The sequence below is a fragment of the Sinocyclocheilus grahami genome, unplaced genomic scaffold (genome assembly GCF_001515645.1).
Source record: "Sinocyclocheilus grahami isolate Dianchi unplaced genomic scaffold, SAMN03320097.WGS_v1.1 scaffold72.1, whole genome shotgun sequence".
NCBI lineage: Eukaryota > Metazoa > Chordata > Actinopteri > Cypriniformes > Cyprinidae > Sinocyclocheilus > Sinocyclocheilus grahami.
This window is the reverse complement of record NW_015505251.1, coordinates 1,601,501-1,617,611: the sequence shown is the minus strand read 5'-3', so window position 1 is coordinate 1,617,611 and position 16,111 is coordinate 1,601,501. Positions and strand designations below refer to the sequence as shown.

Genomic DNA, 16,111 nt, shown 5'->3' with positions numbered 1-16,111 from the left:
ATCGTATTATTTTATTATTTGTCTTATTGTTTTATTATTTCGTAGAGTCGATGTATATATTTGTTTAGAATGAATGACTATCCCCGCCGTGACTTTTATTTTGACACACGGCCCTTATACAAAGATTACAGTCGAGCCCCTTTAGAACAGAGATAAACAAGCTGTGGACGACAGTTGCGTCTGCGGTGTATTCAAGCGTTACAAATATAAAACTCAAAACTCGGATTGCAGTGATTTAAATAGAGAGATGGTAAACTCGGCGATGAAAAGGTAAGGCGTTTGTTTTCCTAGAGCATTTATATGTGAGTTATGTCGTGTGGGTTTAATAATAAGCGATAAAAAGGGTAAACCAGACCCTCCAGTCGATGTATGTACGTTATGGCCTCATGAGCGTGCAGTTGGTGATTGGTCTATATTAGCCTTGGGTTTAGCTCATAGTAATAGGTCCGTGTTTTCTTTTTCATATCTATCTTGAAATGAGCTCTTGAGAGGGTTTTGCCGTTGTTTTGGCCGGAGTGATTGTTTTTGTTCTTTTTTTGTTCTTTTACATATAACGTTATTTGTAAAGACAATAGGCTATCGGTTTTATTGTACACAGCTAAGTTACCAAATACAGCATTTAAAATAATAAACATCTGCTATGAAGTCTTAAGAGTTATGATTTTGTACAGTAACGTCTTCAAACAACAAAAACAGGTCCAAGTGGTCTTTAGGACCACATGGTCAATAAAACAGCTTGAAGTGAAGACCGTGTTCTTGTGTCCTGTTTACACAGTCAGAGTAATGATAAAGTCCTGTAGTGGCACCCTTGTTCTAAATGACTATAATCTTGCGTAATCCATGTCATTAACTGTTTGCTTATAATGATTGTTTCATTAAGAAATCTGGTTAACACTTTCACATTCAGTAGGCTGATAAATAAGATATGATAAAGAGCACTTTCACAGAAGTAAGGACACACAAAGGGTGAATTCAGAAAATTGTGCCACTATCAAAATGGCAAAATTGTTTGAATTCACCCTGTATATGATATGAGTGAAATAATGCTTGAAAAGCATATTTAATTAGATGGGCTTAAAATGGAAGGTTTGTGTTTTGCCAAAACAGCAACTTCTGTTGTTCCTCTTTTACACAAAATATATTGTTCCTTAAGTTTTTGACATTGCAGCCTAATGTATTTGATAATAAACTAGCTTTCTTTTGTTTTGAGAGCATTATGTCTTCTTTAAATAATTTTATTAACATATTTTATGTCGACGTGAATATTTAAAGAAAATTGTGTGTCTTAGGTCTTGTAAATGCTCATCATTTCTTTTAAAGTTTTTATTATTTTTTTTTTTAAATCATTTTAATGGCCATATTTTTTTTAAGTAAAAATATTTATGCTATGTACATCAAAAATACATTAATTGTTTGGTACAATGTACTTAATGTGTTCAGCAATTAATTACAAAAACATAACATTCGGGTATTTTTTTTAAAAGGAAGAAAACCCTAATATATTCTGAATATGTTTGTTTCAATTAAATGTTAGTACGTAGTGGTTAAAGACGCTTAAAATAAAGTGAGACCAATTAATCGCATGAAAGCTATGTGTACTAGTTCTAGAAGAATGATCAAAATGCTGTTTAAATTATGAGTAATACACATCACACCACAAGACATGCCAACTTCCTAAAAGTATTTTGTATCAACCCACATATCTGAAGGAAATGAAGTACACACTTTCAGAATGAAGTAAATAGACCAGAGAACATTTTGTTCTCTGCTGTCTTGATATAGGAGAGACTACTGCTTGTGTTCAACCTTACTATTGGCAGAGCCCCCATTGTCTCCCCCTCCTGTCACCGTGCAAACGAATTTAGCTGAACCTCTCACACACCCTCGCTCGCTCAGCCAGTTAGAGGTACTGCATGTGTCTCAGCAGAGCAGTTGGAAAGAGTCCCAGAGCTGCATAAGCATGCAAGAGTCAAAAAATCAGTCCTATAGAAAACAAACTTCCCATAGCATTCATCTGATGCGCTTGACTAAAACCACAGGGTTGACGATTGACGAAAAAGTAAACGTGCTGCAAATTCACTACATATATCAACCACAAGTTTGCAGAGAGTACACCGTGTTCCTGAAACAGCCTAAATGAGAAGCAAAGACTGTTCCGCATATGGACACATGGTATGGACACATAATATTGTTGCTTTGCAAGGATGAGTAATTTTTTACTTTTAAAGGAAAAGTTGAGATTTTTAAAGTACTCCGTGAAGTCATAAAGTGACATTTACGCCATGCATCAATCTCTATAACAAGTCATACAGCTTCATATCAATCCGTATAACATTTGACACGAACATTCCTCCTTTATACCGTGAGGTTCAGAGGAGTTCATCTGAATGGGCTGGGATGGGTTGTATTGCACTTCCAGTTCCACCTACATTGATATGGGGTGTTGACATTTGACCAGAATACATAATAACACTCACAGTAAATCCCTAACCGTACAAACAGCACAAGGGTTGGGCATGACTGTTGTGACGTAGCTGAAGGACACAGTGTTCCTGATTTTATTTACAGCAGCTTTAGCACGAGAGAGCGTGCACTGCTTTTAATGTCATTAAAGGCCAGGACACACCAAGCCGACTTCAAAGAACTAGCGGCGACAAAAGCCGACGGTGTTGTCGCCTCACGTCGGCAGCGTCGAACCAAAAAGCTGCGCTCGAACACACCGCACAGACTACAGCCGACGGCAAACTAACATGTGCGATCTGCGCATGCGTGAGAGGAATTAACTGTCTATATCAGCAGCTATCAATATATTATTCATTCAAAAGGAGAAACCGAAACAAAGATATACGAAACATAAACAAAGCTGTGCTTGCTTACCATTTTGAATATCAGTAACGTCGATAACTTTAATAATTTTAAGCGGCTCATGTTGTTATGAAAACATTCGCATATAAGAATGATTGGGAAAGATCACGTAACATTTAAACAGCCTTCTGTCTGTACCGCCTTCATTTACGTGCTTGTTTTCATCACTTTCGCTTTAATTCTCGGGCACTGACTCGTTCGCTAAACTGAACATTCAATCAGAGCTCTCACTCGCACCGACGGCCCCGACGAGAGCCGACGAGTGGAACACACCAAACAAACTACCCCGACCGTCGGCTTGGTGTGTCCCGGCCTTAAGATGTCACTTTCACTGCGTTACATGGTCATTCAAAACATTGGGGTCAGTTTTGCAAAAAAACTAATACTTTTATTCTGCATGGATGCATTAAATTGGTCAAAAATTTAAGTAAAAACATCTGTAATGTTACAAAAGATTTCTATTTCAAATAAATGTTGTTGCTTACACAAAGATATTAAGCAGCTAAACCTTTTTCAGTATTGATAATAGCAAATGTTTCTTATAAATTTCAGCATATTAAAATGATTTCTGAAGAATCATGAGACACTGAAGGCTGGAGTAATCGTACCGACCACAAAATTTGAATTGTAGCGTACATAGAATTTTGTTTAATATTATGTAAAATATTTATTCATATTTAATTATTACATTCAGTATTGTTTTTAAAAAATAATTTAAAACATAAAAACCTAATAAAACTGAAGTCTTTTTAAATGCTACTAGTAAATTGAGCAATCACAACATTATAATGTACAAATTATTATAATGTACATTATAATATACGCTTGGACCGAGCGTTTTGGTTGACTTTCCTACCTGCCTGTCAACATATGTATTTGCATACCTCTGCGCACCCTGTTCGCGCAGACAGGATACATCATCAGCACGTTCACGTACGCTGCGCAGACAGAGCGAGAATGGCAGGCAAACATCAACAATCTGACCTTCCTTCCTGGTATTATAGTACTTTTACTAACTGTACTATAAAGTCTTCTCACTGGTTGATAACACATGATGTATTGTAGTAATGTTGTCTCTGGTCGTCTCGTCTGTGTGTGCGTTCATGTGTTCAGGGTGCGTGGCTTTGGACGGCGATTGCAAGGAGGGTTGGACGTTCGCTTTTAGTGCTATAAGGCTAAAGTTAGTATTTTACAAGATCTCCTACTGCACCTTTAAGTATTGATTGTCAAAAATAGGTGTATCTCATGAATTTGAGGACTTAAAATAGAAGTCAGAAAACGGAATATGCAAATCCTATAATCTGTTAAAAAGGGTATGCAGCTACGCAATATCGTGTTCATTATCAGCGATGTATCGCATGAGATAATGAAAACTGTTTGCGTAGCTTGTCAGTGAACTACGGTTCTGTGTAGTAAATCTGAAAGCACGTGCTGGAGATTTACTACTAATCACAGAACAGGCTTTACTGATGAGATGCGCATGATAAATGCATGCGATTTATCGTGCAGCCCTAAAATAAGTCTCCAGTGTCATCATAAATGTGATGGATGTGCTCTTTCTGTGTATTTTTAGAAGGGGTTATGGTAGGTTTCAGTGATGGTCATTCTGTACGAGTTTGTCCCGCTGTGACCACTGGCTGAGACTGGATTATTGTGTAATCTGATGTGGTCGCTCGCCTGGGGGCTTGAAATTGGATGCTCCGTCTTGCTTCAGCTTGTCTATGACATTTAGTTTTTTGTTCTGACATAAAAAGTGTTAAAGGTTAGTTCACCCAAAAATGAAAATTATGTCATTAATTACTCACCCTCATGTCGTTTCAAACCCGTAAGACCTTCGGTCATCTTCGGAACACAAATTAAGATATTTTTGATGGAATCTGAGAACTGTCTGACCCTGCATAGACAGTAACGCAAATGAAATGTTCCCAAGCCCAGAAACGTAGCAAGGAGATCTATAAAATAATCCATGTGACGTCAGTGGTTCATCCGCAATTATACAAAGCTACGAGAATACTTTTTGTGCGCAAAAGAAAAAAACGACTTTATTCAACAATTCGTCTCCTCCGCATCACCCTGGTGTCATTTTGGAGAATATCTGCTGGACGTAAACAGCGTATGCAATTCTGTGTCAGCTGCGTCACGCGGATATGTTGTTTTCATTCAAAAGATTATTTTACAGATCTCCTTGCTACGTTTCTGGACTTGGGTACATTTCATGTTGCGTTGCTGTCTATGCAGGGTCAGACAGCTCTCAGATTCCATCAAAAATATCTTCATTTGTGTTCCGAAGATGAACGAAGGTCTTACGGGTTTGAAACGACATGAGGGCGAGTAATTAATGACAGAATTTTCATTTTCATTTTTGGGTGAACTAACCTTTAACACGTTTTATGTCAGAACAAAAACCTAAATGTCATAGACAAGCTGAAGCAAGACGGAGCATCCAATTTCAAGCCCCCGGGCGAACTGATTTCCATCTTGATAAGATTGTATGTACTGTACAAGGATCATCATCTGAATTGAGTTTTCATCACTCAGAGCAAAAATATTTTTTTATTGTTTTAGTTGACGTCTTTTGTTGCTATATGGTGCTGCTTGCAAAAAAAAAATCAGTTTTATGTGTAAAATAAAAACCTGCAAAATATTGACAGCTCGTAAAGTTTGTTATAGATGTATAAAACCACATGTTAGCTTTGGCAGATTACCATTGATTGTTCTGTTTTAGGACTTTAGCCTTCATTTGAGTGTTTACTGATTAGTTTTATATTTGAAGTTGGCATAATATTTCTGTGAAATGGAATTATTATGGTTGACCAAATTACCGGATCTGTTCTTCAATGCTCCTTTTCTCACAAACCAACATTGCTGTCTTGGTTTTATGCCCTGTTGTTAAATTAGAGTCATGTGCTTACAAATAGAGGTTTTGATCCAGGGCAGTGATACATGACTGTTTGTTTATTCTGGCTGTGCAAGTCCTTAGACAGACTTATTCCTGTGTGTTGATTGATTTTTTTTTTTTAACCAAAGTGTACAGAGCCTGACTTGACTGACCACAGACTACGTGCCGACTGAAACCGTGTGGCTGGAGCCCAGCCTGTGCAGACATGCTGTACGGCATTTCTGTCCTGTTTATTGCACCATGAAATACAATAACGCAATAAATCAATGCTGATAGGAGAGCTAATTATGTTCTGACAGTAGGAAAGTTAATCCAGACCTGTATATCTAAAGGAAATGTTTGACTATGGATTAGTTTTGGATTCATTTTTAATTTTAATTTTTAATTAATTTACCTTTTATTCAATGAGGACTGATGCATTATATTGATCAAAATTGGCAGTTTAGATATTTTATATTAAGATTTCTATTACAAATAAATGCTGTTCTTTTGAACTTTCTATTAATCAAAGAATCAGTAAAGAAGAAACTAATCACCAATATGTTATATATATATATATATATATATATATATGAAGGGATTGTTTGTCTATTATGCCAAAAAAAAAGTATGCGCTGACAGTTTGGCAACTGTTTGATGTGTCATTTTGGAATGTCAGTGTCGGCAGAGTTCAGTCCTGTTCAAAGCAAAAAGGAGGTCAGAGACCGAGGGCTGGGAGGGTCTCTGTCAGATAGGAAGCATGGGGGGAGGGCTGTGGGACAGCCTTTTCTACATACTTAAGGCCAGTGGAGGAGGGGAGTGAGAGTGAAAGGCACAGAGTGAGGGCTTTCCTCCCTTCATTTTGAAAAGTTTATCTGGGACTCACTTTTTGGCGAGACTAGGGTACACAGAGCACCAGAACACACCAATTACAGCTGGGACAGTTTTATTGAGGAGGAACAGAGAACAAGATGTAAGAGTTGGAGAGAATTGAATGTTTTTTTCTGTTGTGCTAATTTTTGGATGAAGAAAAACGGTGGAAACTGCAAATTTAAAAAGCTTTATGCTAAGAAACTTGATTTTCTTCTTTATCTTCCGGTTTAAGAATTGGATATTCAGAGTTCATTTTAAATAAGTTTGTTTTTCTTGTTTTTCCTTATTTAGGCCCAGTTTGGATCAGCGGAAGGTGCGTTCACGTGACGCGGCACGCTGTAGGAGAAGTCAGGAGACTGAAGTGTTTTACGAGCTGGCCCATTCATTACCCCTTCCACGACGTATCGCCTCCCACCTGGACAAAGCTGCCATCATGAGGGTGACGCTCAGCTATCTGCGCATGAACCGCTTGATCCAATCAGGTGGGTTCTGCTGAAATCGAGCTGTATGAGGTCTAGCAGTGGTCCTCGGTTGGTAGAAACCTAAAATGGGTCACAGGTCTGCGTTAATAGGGATGTGGACAGCAGGCAGAAAACAAAACGTTATAAGTGCAACTAAATATAATCATTCATAGTTAGGTTGAGGGATGTTTGCAGTATTTTGGAGCAAATCCATCTCTATTGCACAAGTGAAAAGAAAAAACGTCCCAGACGGCATTAAACTTGGGTTAACATTCAACTAGGATAAACCTGGTTTGTGCGTGTGTATATATATATATATATATATATATATATGTATATATGCTCTATTATAATTTCTAAATGGCTTTACTGTCACTTATGATTAACTTAATGCATTCTTGCTGAATGAAAATGTAAAAAATCTTACTGACCCCAAACCTTTGAATGATAGTGTGTACAGCTTATATAGGAGCATGGCTTATATAATATTCTTTGGCTAATATTTACTAATGTTAATATTTAATTCTTGTCACCTCTAGCAGGGCCAACCAAAACACTGACTGAAGAAACTGAGAATCCCACTGATGCCTTTTATCAGCAGGCACTGGCTGGCTTTATTCTGGTGATGACTGAGGAAGGGGACATGGTCTTCCTCTCAGAGAGTGTCAGCAAATACATCGGCATAACACAGGTAAGTGCCACCCCTGTATACTGAAGTACTACATGAAACCAAAACTGTGTGAAGTTCACCAAATTGATAATTTCAGAAATGTTGGCTGCAGTCTAGCAGCTTGTGGCCCAGGAATAGTGCCACTTTGGATTCCTCTGCTGTGGTGTGAGGCACAATGTTCACATTACGTGTGTGACCAGACCCCTTAGAATAGGGGTCCCTCTATTCTAGATCCAGACCCCTTGGGACACATGCAGTCTAATGTGTTGTTTAGCTGTGTTCTGCCAGGAGGGAATTACAATGTTTCATGTAGGTTAGCATTGAATAATGAACGAAAGAAATCAGTACAGAAATCCAACAGATTTGTATGGAGCATGATTTATGTCAATAATAATTCATGCAAACGACACGATGCACACATTCTTAACCATGAAATCTTATACACATGACCTACGTTAAATGAGTTGCATTTATATAGTTCAACTATTCACGCTGAAACATGTTCAGCTGATCTTATTCCTGTGCATCAGTGCAATGCATATTCCAAACAATGTTTTTAAGTATGCTGTAAATGTGGAAAAAATAAATGCAAAGAAAAGTTGGTCACATGTATGACATTTTGTATAAATTAATGTGCTAAATAAATAATTGTAATTTTTTTTTTTATACTGTCTCTATTGTCATTATGTTTTTAAATTGCTGATTTTTTTCTCATGTGGTTTTGTACAGCTGGAGCTGCTTGGACAGAACGTGTATGAATTTGTTCATCCCTGTGACCAAGAAGAATTACGAGACATCCTTGCCACAAGACCTGGTAATAAAAGGATCTTTTCGCTAGAATTGAGCTGCTATGCAGTGACGTACTGTGTATTGAATTTTTTTGGAGTCTCATGTGCCGTGTGTAGGACTGACAAGGAGAATTTTTTTTCATATTCAGGCTTTTCAAAGAAAAAGACAGAGAATTCGACTGAACATAATTTTTTTCTTCGGATGAAGAGCACACTCACCCACACAGGAAGAACAGTTAATATCAAGTCTGCAACCTGGAAGGTACACAAACTGTGAATATTATGTAAAAATAACTTTTTTATTATTATTATTTATGGACTATTAAATGTGTTTTAGACAGGAAACTGTAGAAAGAAAGGGTGCGTAAATGACCCAAGCCACATTCAAACTCATAGAAGTGCCATTGTGTCAACGTGCACTGCTTTTTAGTTTTGTTTTCATAAAACATTTAATGGCGTGACCAGGTTTAATCAATACTGGTGTTGAACTTCCTTTAGCTATTTTCACACGCAGCACCTGTTAGCTCATCTTTAGTGGGTGTAGATTGCTCTGAGGGGTATGTAGGACAGTATCAGCATTACCGCTTCACATCAGCCCGGCTCATTGTTGAGCTATGGGGACAAGTCCCATGAGTGCATTGCAGTGAAGACAAACATCCAGCTACATTCAGTGCCAAGCCAGGACTCGGGCACTGGTCCAGCTTGACCTCTTGCTTCGCACGTCATGTTACACAATATTGTGTTTTCATCTTGGTCATCTGGTTTTTGTTGAGAAATGAACAAACAGTCAGTTTGAAACTTTGATTAGGATGTAAACTCTCTGAACTCATATATAGTAGAACCGTAATATTGTGAAACATTATTATTACAATTTAAAGTAACTATTGTAATAATTATAATTTACTCTAGTCTTCAGTGTCACATGATCCTTCAGAAATCAGTCTAATATCCTGATTTGGTGCTCAAGAAACATTATTATTATTATCTGTATTGAAATTTTTTATCACAGTTTCCACATAATTAAGGACTCTTTAATGAATAGAAAGTTCAAAAGAACAGCATTTATTTAAAATAGAACTCTTTTGTAACATAATAAATGTCTTTACTGTCATTTTTGATCAATTTAATGCATCCTTGCTGAATAAAATATAAATAAAATCACCCTTTTATGCAACTTCTAAACTGCATTGTATATTTATTTAAAGTACAGTAACTTTGGAATTACTTTATAGTTTTGTTATTTTCTAATAAAAATTCCATTTAAAGCATTTTTCCATTTCTTCTCCCAGGTCCTTCATTGCACAGGACACATGCAGACGTTCAGCGGAGATAGTGAGAATGCATCCCCTGCTGGCAGCTTCCTGACTTTGCTGTGCGAACCCATTCCTCACCCCTCCAGCGTTGAATTCCCACTAGACAGCAACACTTTCCTCACACGCCATAACATGGATTTAAGTTTCACACAATGTGACGGACGGTAAGATGCATATAAATGAAATAATACATGCTTGTTTTCTTAGAAGTACACAACACACACTCAAGGTCGTAAAAAATCAAATAAATCTCATGACAGTGCAGTGTCTGATAACTGCAGCAGGTCAGCTGAGTTTCTCTGTGTAGGAGTGCACTCAGTTCACCTCTTTGAAGCAGCGATATACAGCGTCCAAATTCGCCTTCCTACTCATGGTTTCTACCCACACATGTAAAAGTGAATCTAACATTACTCACTCAATCTGCAAACCTAAATGAGCATTGTAGCTGCTGATGTTTTATTCTCACTGGATGTTTTTGAAATGCGTACGTGTGACAGCTGAAGACAGATTTCATTCATGGTGTGAGAAAGCATGTGACTCGGGTTTCCTGTGTTTTTCTCTTGGCTTGCACTTAGGGCACAGTATATTTATAGTATCTCAGTCTTGGGATCAGACACAACAATCACATTTTATGCTGAAGATGTCCATAAACCGCTTTTTAAATGGATGCAAATTCATATGAACTAAAAATAGTGTTTCCTTCATTGCCGTTGAACCTTCATCTGCATGGCAAAGGAAATGAAATCAGTGTTGAATCCTCCCTGAATCAGTCAGAACACTTGAACACCGAACACTGCTCTTATGACAATGTCTGCAATAACATTTGTGGAATAAATTAATGATGCAAAGTGGTGCAAGAGTAGCAATATATCAAATCTGTACCACACGTTTTTTGCTAAATGAAAGCTTTCACTTTGGTTTCAGTAACAAATTATTTTGGTGCATCACTATAATAAATTGTATTAAAATAAGTAATAAAGTTAGGAGACTTGAAATATTTATTGACCACTTTCTGTGTTTACAGAGTCACTGAGCTCATTGGATACCAACCCGATGATCTGATTGACCGGTCTGCCTATGAGTTTTATCATGCCCTTGATTTTGATCATGTGACCAGGAGTTTACACATCTGTAAGTTTAAGTTCATCTTTTTTTCATAATACATTCAGTCTTACCCATAACCCACCCAGTGATCAACTTCATTTGTTGAAAATGACAATGTCAACAATAAAGATGTTGTGTTCTGACCACTGCTAAACGCCTTCCTTATATTTTTCTTTGCACTTGCAGTGTTCTCCAAGGGCCAGGTGTGCACCAGCCATTACCGCTTCCTGGCTAAGAATGGAGGATTTGTCTGGACTGAGACTCAAGCCACTGTCCTCTACAACAGCAGGACCTCTCAACCCGAGGCTGTGGTCTGCCTCAACTTTATCCTCAGGTAGCTCAGTCAGACCTGGTGTAACATCTGTGTCATGTGCCCTATTGTATAGTAGATCATTTCATTGCTTATATACTATTATACTTTTTTTTTAATTAATATTTTATTTTTAATATGTTTGTAGAAGAATTCAATGTTTGTGAAGTATTTATTTTTTCATCTTAGTAACTTTAAATAATTTTCTTTCAATTAGTCCCCAAGGCAACAGTTCTAATTTTCATATTCTACTAAACAAATGGTTTTTAATGGTTTCAGTTTCAGTTGACAAAAATAACCCAGGTGTGAATGATGTTCAGTGTTTCCCCTAGGTTTACGGCTTTTTTGGGGGGGGGGGGGGCCCCTTTTTATTGTTTAATTTACATTTTTTTAATCAAAAGCCTGTTTTCTTTATTAATCAAAAAGCATGTCTAATTAATTAAAATCATGAAACTTCAACAATTTAACATCAATTTATTAAAAGTTTAACAAATATTACGTTTAGAGCCCTATGAAATGTTTTATTTGTTCAACCTTATATTTTATTGTAACCAAATTCTGTTTTAGCATGTCTAATTTGAAAGCATAAAACAAGTTTCATTTATTCTTACAATAACCTTATGATTTTTTTGCTCTGAAATTCTGTGTTGTGTATTTACATTTTGTTTTAAGGCATAACACATTCATTTAATCTATCTTTTAAGTAATGAAAATTAAACAAATTAAATTTTTGGGAAAATAAAGGTCATTTAATATTACAATTAAAATATTGAATGCTTATTCCTTAAAAATAAGGTTTTAGTAGTAGTAGTAGTAGCGGTCTGTTACGTACATTCTACTCAACAACAGTAATATATTTCTGCCAATGCCCTCGAATTAAACCGAACGTTTATTTTGACGGGTTGCCGTGAATACCATTACATTTCTGTGTGTGTATGACATGATGATAGTTTTACTGAAATGAAACGGTCAAATGCTCAAGAAGTGACTCTCAGAGCAGTTCTGGAGGTGTTGTTCATGTATTTATGTCCTCATTAGTGAGACGACAGAAGTTAATATCACCGGAAGCGTCACGAGCGTTTCAGTACGAGTACTACACAAAACCGCGCGTCTGCGCCATTCAGTAACACAGAGACACGCAGAATTCATATTTAACTCCGATGTGTGTGATGCAGAGAGCGCGACCATAACGTAGAGACTGAAATGACATGCCGTCCTGTAAATAATGGCAGGGGAAACACTGATGTTTCTCCCTCTCTCTCTCTCTCTGGCAGTGGTGTAGAAGAGGCGGATGTTGTGTTCTCATTAGAACAGACCTGTGAGAAACCAAAGCCCAGAGCTGAGAAGCTGAGCGTGCTGAAGGAGGAGGAGGAGGAGGAGGAGGAGGAGGAGGATATGGAGGAGGAGAGCAGCACTGCGAAACTCTTCCTCCAGATGAAGGAGAACCCAGAGGACTTACTGCAGCTGGCACCTCATTCTGGAGACGCTGTCATTTCCCTAACAGGTGCTCAAAATCATGCTTTTCTACAGAATTTGAATGTTTGCTGTTGGTCTTAAAATCGATTTGGTTGTGCATTCTTGCACAGTTGTAATGTCATCCTAATAGTGCTTTATATTATTCACAGACGGTGTGGAGTTGTCCTTCTGCCGTCCATCTAGTCCCAACACTGTCCCAGAATGCCCTCAGGACTTCTGTACGCCTGAACTCCGTCGGCTCCTTTCTCCAATATTCGACAGGCCCACCAAATCTCCACCCGCTGCGGTGTGTATGAGAGTTTAGTTTTTTGTTTGGGTATTTTTGATGTTTTGAATGGTTTATCTGACATTTTAAGGGTCTGTTTCAGAGCCCCGCTGAAGAGCTGCCCATGGAGATGGAAGGGGTGGAAAAGTTCTTCGCCCTCAAACCAGAGGAGAGCGTAACTCTGAAAGGACAATCAGAGGTAGTTCTCAAAGTGGTTTTTAGATTTCTTTTCAAACATCTCAGAAGATAAGTCGTGGATGTTTAACACTTTCATTCTCTGACAGGCTATGGATGAGCTTGATTTGGACATGTTGGCTCCATATATCTCCATGGATGATGACTTCCAGTTGACCTTCCTGCCCCAGGGTGAAATGGCTGTACCGTCAGATATGCTGACCAAGACTTCAAGGAAACGGTGAAAAATCATAATGATGATTTCAGCATATTTATATTTGTCTAATCTGGTAGAATGTACCAGAAGTTTTCAGAAGTTTGGGATTGGTAGGATATTTTTAATGTGTTAAAGGAAGTCTCTTATGCATACTAAGGCTGAATTTATTTGATAAAAAATATGGTAATATTGTGAAATATTATTACAATTTAAAATAGCTGTTTTCTATTTTAAAATGTTATTTATTCCTGTGATGCCAAGCTGAATTTTCAGTAGTCATTACTCCATTCTTCAGTTTCCCATGATCCTTCAGAAATCATTCTAATATGCTGATTTGCTGCTCAAGTCCATTTTTATTATTATTATCAATGTTGAAAACAGTTGTTTCGTAATATTTTTGTGGAAACTGATACAGTTTTTTTTTTTCAGGATTTTTTAAAATAAATATTAAGTTCAAAATTTAGACGGATAAATTATATTTATATGAAATGGAATTCTTTTATAGCATGTCTCTACTCTCGTTTTTGATCAATTTAATGCATCCTTGCTAAATAAAAGTAGTTTCTGTAAAAAGAAACTAATAAAAGTCCCAAACTTTTGAACGGTAGTGTATAAGATGCGTATTTAATGTATTTCTCCACAATAGATGTTTGGAAGACGAGGAGGAAGAGGACATTCCTGTTCTGGCTGCCAAATTGGAGAAGAAACCAATGAGCGGCTGCATAGAGGAACAGCTTCTGCTCAGCCACACATTACTGGTAAGGAAAAATGTTTTTGTTTTTTACCTTTACTTCTTTAGCTTCATTCACACAAAAACACTTGTTGTAGACAATATGTTTCAGAGTGTGATTTTGTTTTGTGTTTTTAGAATAGCTTGTCTGATGATGGTTTGGAAGAATTTGAACCACCACCTCAAAAGCGAAGTCAGCTCTTGACCGACAGGGACCCGCTGCTGGGCGGAGCGCAGGCATTGTGCGATACAGCAGGTACGCTGCTTATTTTAAACAGTCCTGTCCTGTTGAATATAAGATTAATTTATAAAAGCTAACTCATTAACTTTATTTTATCATTAACAGCTCTCATGAGGGACACCTTCCTGTCGCGCCCGCCTGACTTAAAGAGACCCATTGCTGAAACAATGGCATCCCTTACTTGAAGAAAAAACAATGTGGACGAGTCATCAATGATTACAGTGACCGTTAACAAAGAGAGCTACGAATAACCCTCTTCACGCTCCGCATGTATCAACGTAACATGTATTTCAGAGAGTGACCTTTTACGCACAAAACACAGGAGGACAATTGGCCTAGACACTCTGTCCATTACATATGTCAATATGTCAACTATTTTTCTTTTTTTTATTATTATTATTATTTTAATTTGGTTTTGCCCAAATATTATAACCAAGCGTAGTGAAAATAGACTTTAGTTAGTAGAATTAGTATAATATAGTGATTGGTAATGAGTTCTCAACAGATTTGTCATTCAGTAGATTGTGACATTTCACAAAAAAAATAAAAAATGGTGCTCTGATCTCCCCTTGTTTTCTGCCGTTCAGTCCGAATTCGTCCAAAGCACAAAGGCGGTCAAAGTAGGTTCGAAATGGAAGATATTCTGGTCAGGATATGTTAGAAATAGTGTTAACATGTTGTTCTACCACTTGTAGCCTTAATCTAAACCTATAATCTCATAACTTCAAGCATAACCTCACTTGACTGTAAGTTTATCAGAAAGAAGCTTGACGAGAGGATTTCTTACAGCGGTTCTGTCTAGAATCATGGGTTAGAGCGGTGAAGGGCTGACTTTGAGTGGATGTGATCATGCTTTTGAGTTCATAGATTATTCACCGAGGCCATAGCTGACAAATGCAACAAATACTCTATTGGTGATCATCTTTTTATAAAGCATTTGATATACTTTTGCAATTACAACTTGTAAGTGAATCTACACTTCTGTGTCTTTGGTGTTGAACTACAAATATTACTGTTTTCTGTTCTTGTGTCACCTCCAATATGATCTGTAATGGATTTCAAGAGGCTATGGTGTTGACGCCGCAGTCGTATTGACCGAAAACCTTGTCTGATGTCTTTTTGAATCCTAAGATGAGATGCTAACACAACAAATGTGCTAATCAGTTGGTTGAAAGCGTTTGCAGCAAGCGATCGTCTTTGGTTTTGTCATTTGTTGATGTTTCTTGATCATCTTTTATGCAGCAAAGGCTTTTTTTATTTTCCATTTGACTGTGAATCAGATATATTCCCTTGATTTCTGTAGCTAGTACAGACATGACTCAAGGGGCCTTATTCAAATGGTGTCCAATAAGACATGCCTTTCTCATATGGATCACAGTTCTTCAGATATCTTAGACTTTTGTGTATATCACTTTGTGTATTTTTGCATCATTTATTTCCAATGTACGTACACCTTGTATTGACTGATAAAGAAATAAAACCTTTTAAATGCATTCCAAAAGTGTTGTGTGCTTTTTTTTTTTATGTACAAACTTCAAAACATCCACAAGCACATTTCCTCATTGAATAATCAAAAGCTTTCCTTGTTTTCCACACATTGTTTTCACGTTTTGCCACACAACTCAATATTAATTGAATAAAATGTGTCTAAATAGATAAACGGAACATGTTTTGTAAGGATCCGTTCACACAGAACGCGTTTATGCATTCGAAAACACCAGACCTCGCAGCGGGAAGAATGCACGC

At 37.2% G+C, this 16,111-nt stretch overlaps 1 protein-coding gene across 4 annotated transcripts; it reads left to right on the top strand.

Moving 5' to 3' along the window:
* Window positions 1-130: 130 nt before the first annotated feature.
* hif1al (hypoxia inducible factor 1 subunit alpha, like) lies at window positions 131-15,858 on the top strand. 4 transcript variants are annotated; one of them, XM_016272675.1, is made up of 16 exons: window positions 144-270; window positions 5,893-5,974; window positions 6,908-7,098; window positions 7,617-7,768; window positions 8,477-8,561; window positions 8,685-8,797; window positions 9,825-10,012; window positions 10,873-10,979; window positions 11,139-11,286; window positions 12,537-12,766; window positions 12,888-13,024; window positions 13,107-13,202; window positions 13,288-13,418; window positions 14,041-14,152; window positions 14,263-14,380; window positions 14,471-15,858. In XM_016272675.1, exons 2-16 carry the CDS (start codon window positions 5,970-5,972, stop codon window positions 14,548-14,550), a joined length of 1,893 nt encoding a protein of 630 aa, XP_016128161.1. In that variant the 5' UTR covers window positions 144-270; window positions 5,893-5,969; the 3' UTR covers window positions 14,551-15,858. The 4 variants fall into 4 exon arrangements, with proteins under 4 accessions (XP_016128160.1, XP_016128159.1, XP_016128161.1 ...); XM_016272674.1 differs by lacking the exon at window positions 5,893-5,974 and having other exon boundaries at window positions 131-270; window positions 7,620-7,768; XM_016272673.1 differs by lacking the exon at window positions 5,893-5,974 and having other exon boundaries at window positions 131-270.
* Window positions 15,859-16,111: the final 253 nt, after the last annotated feature.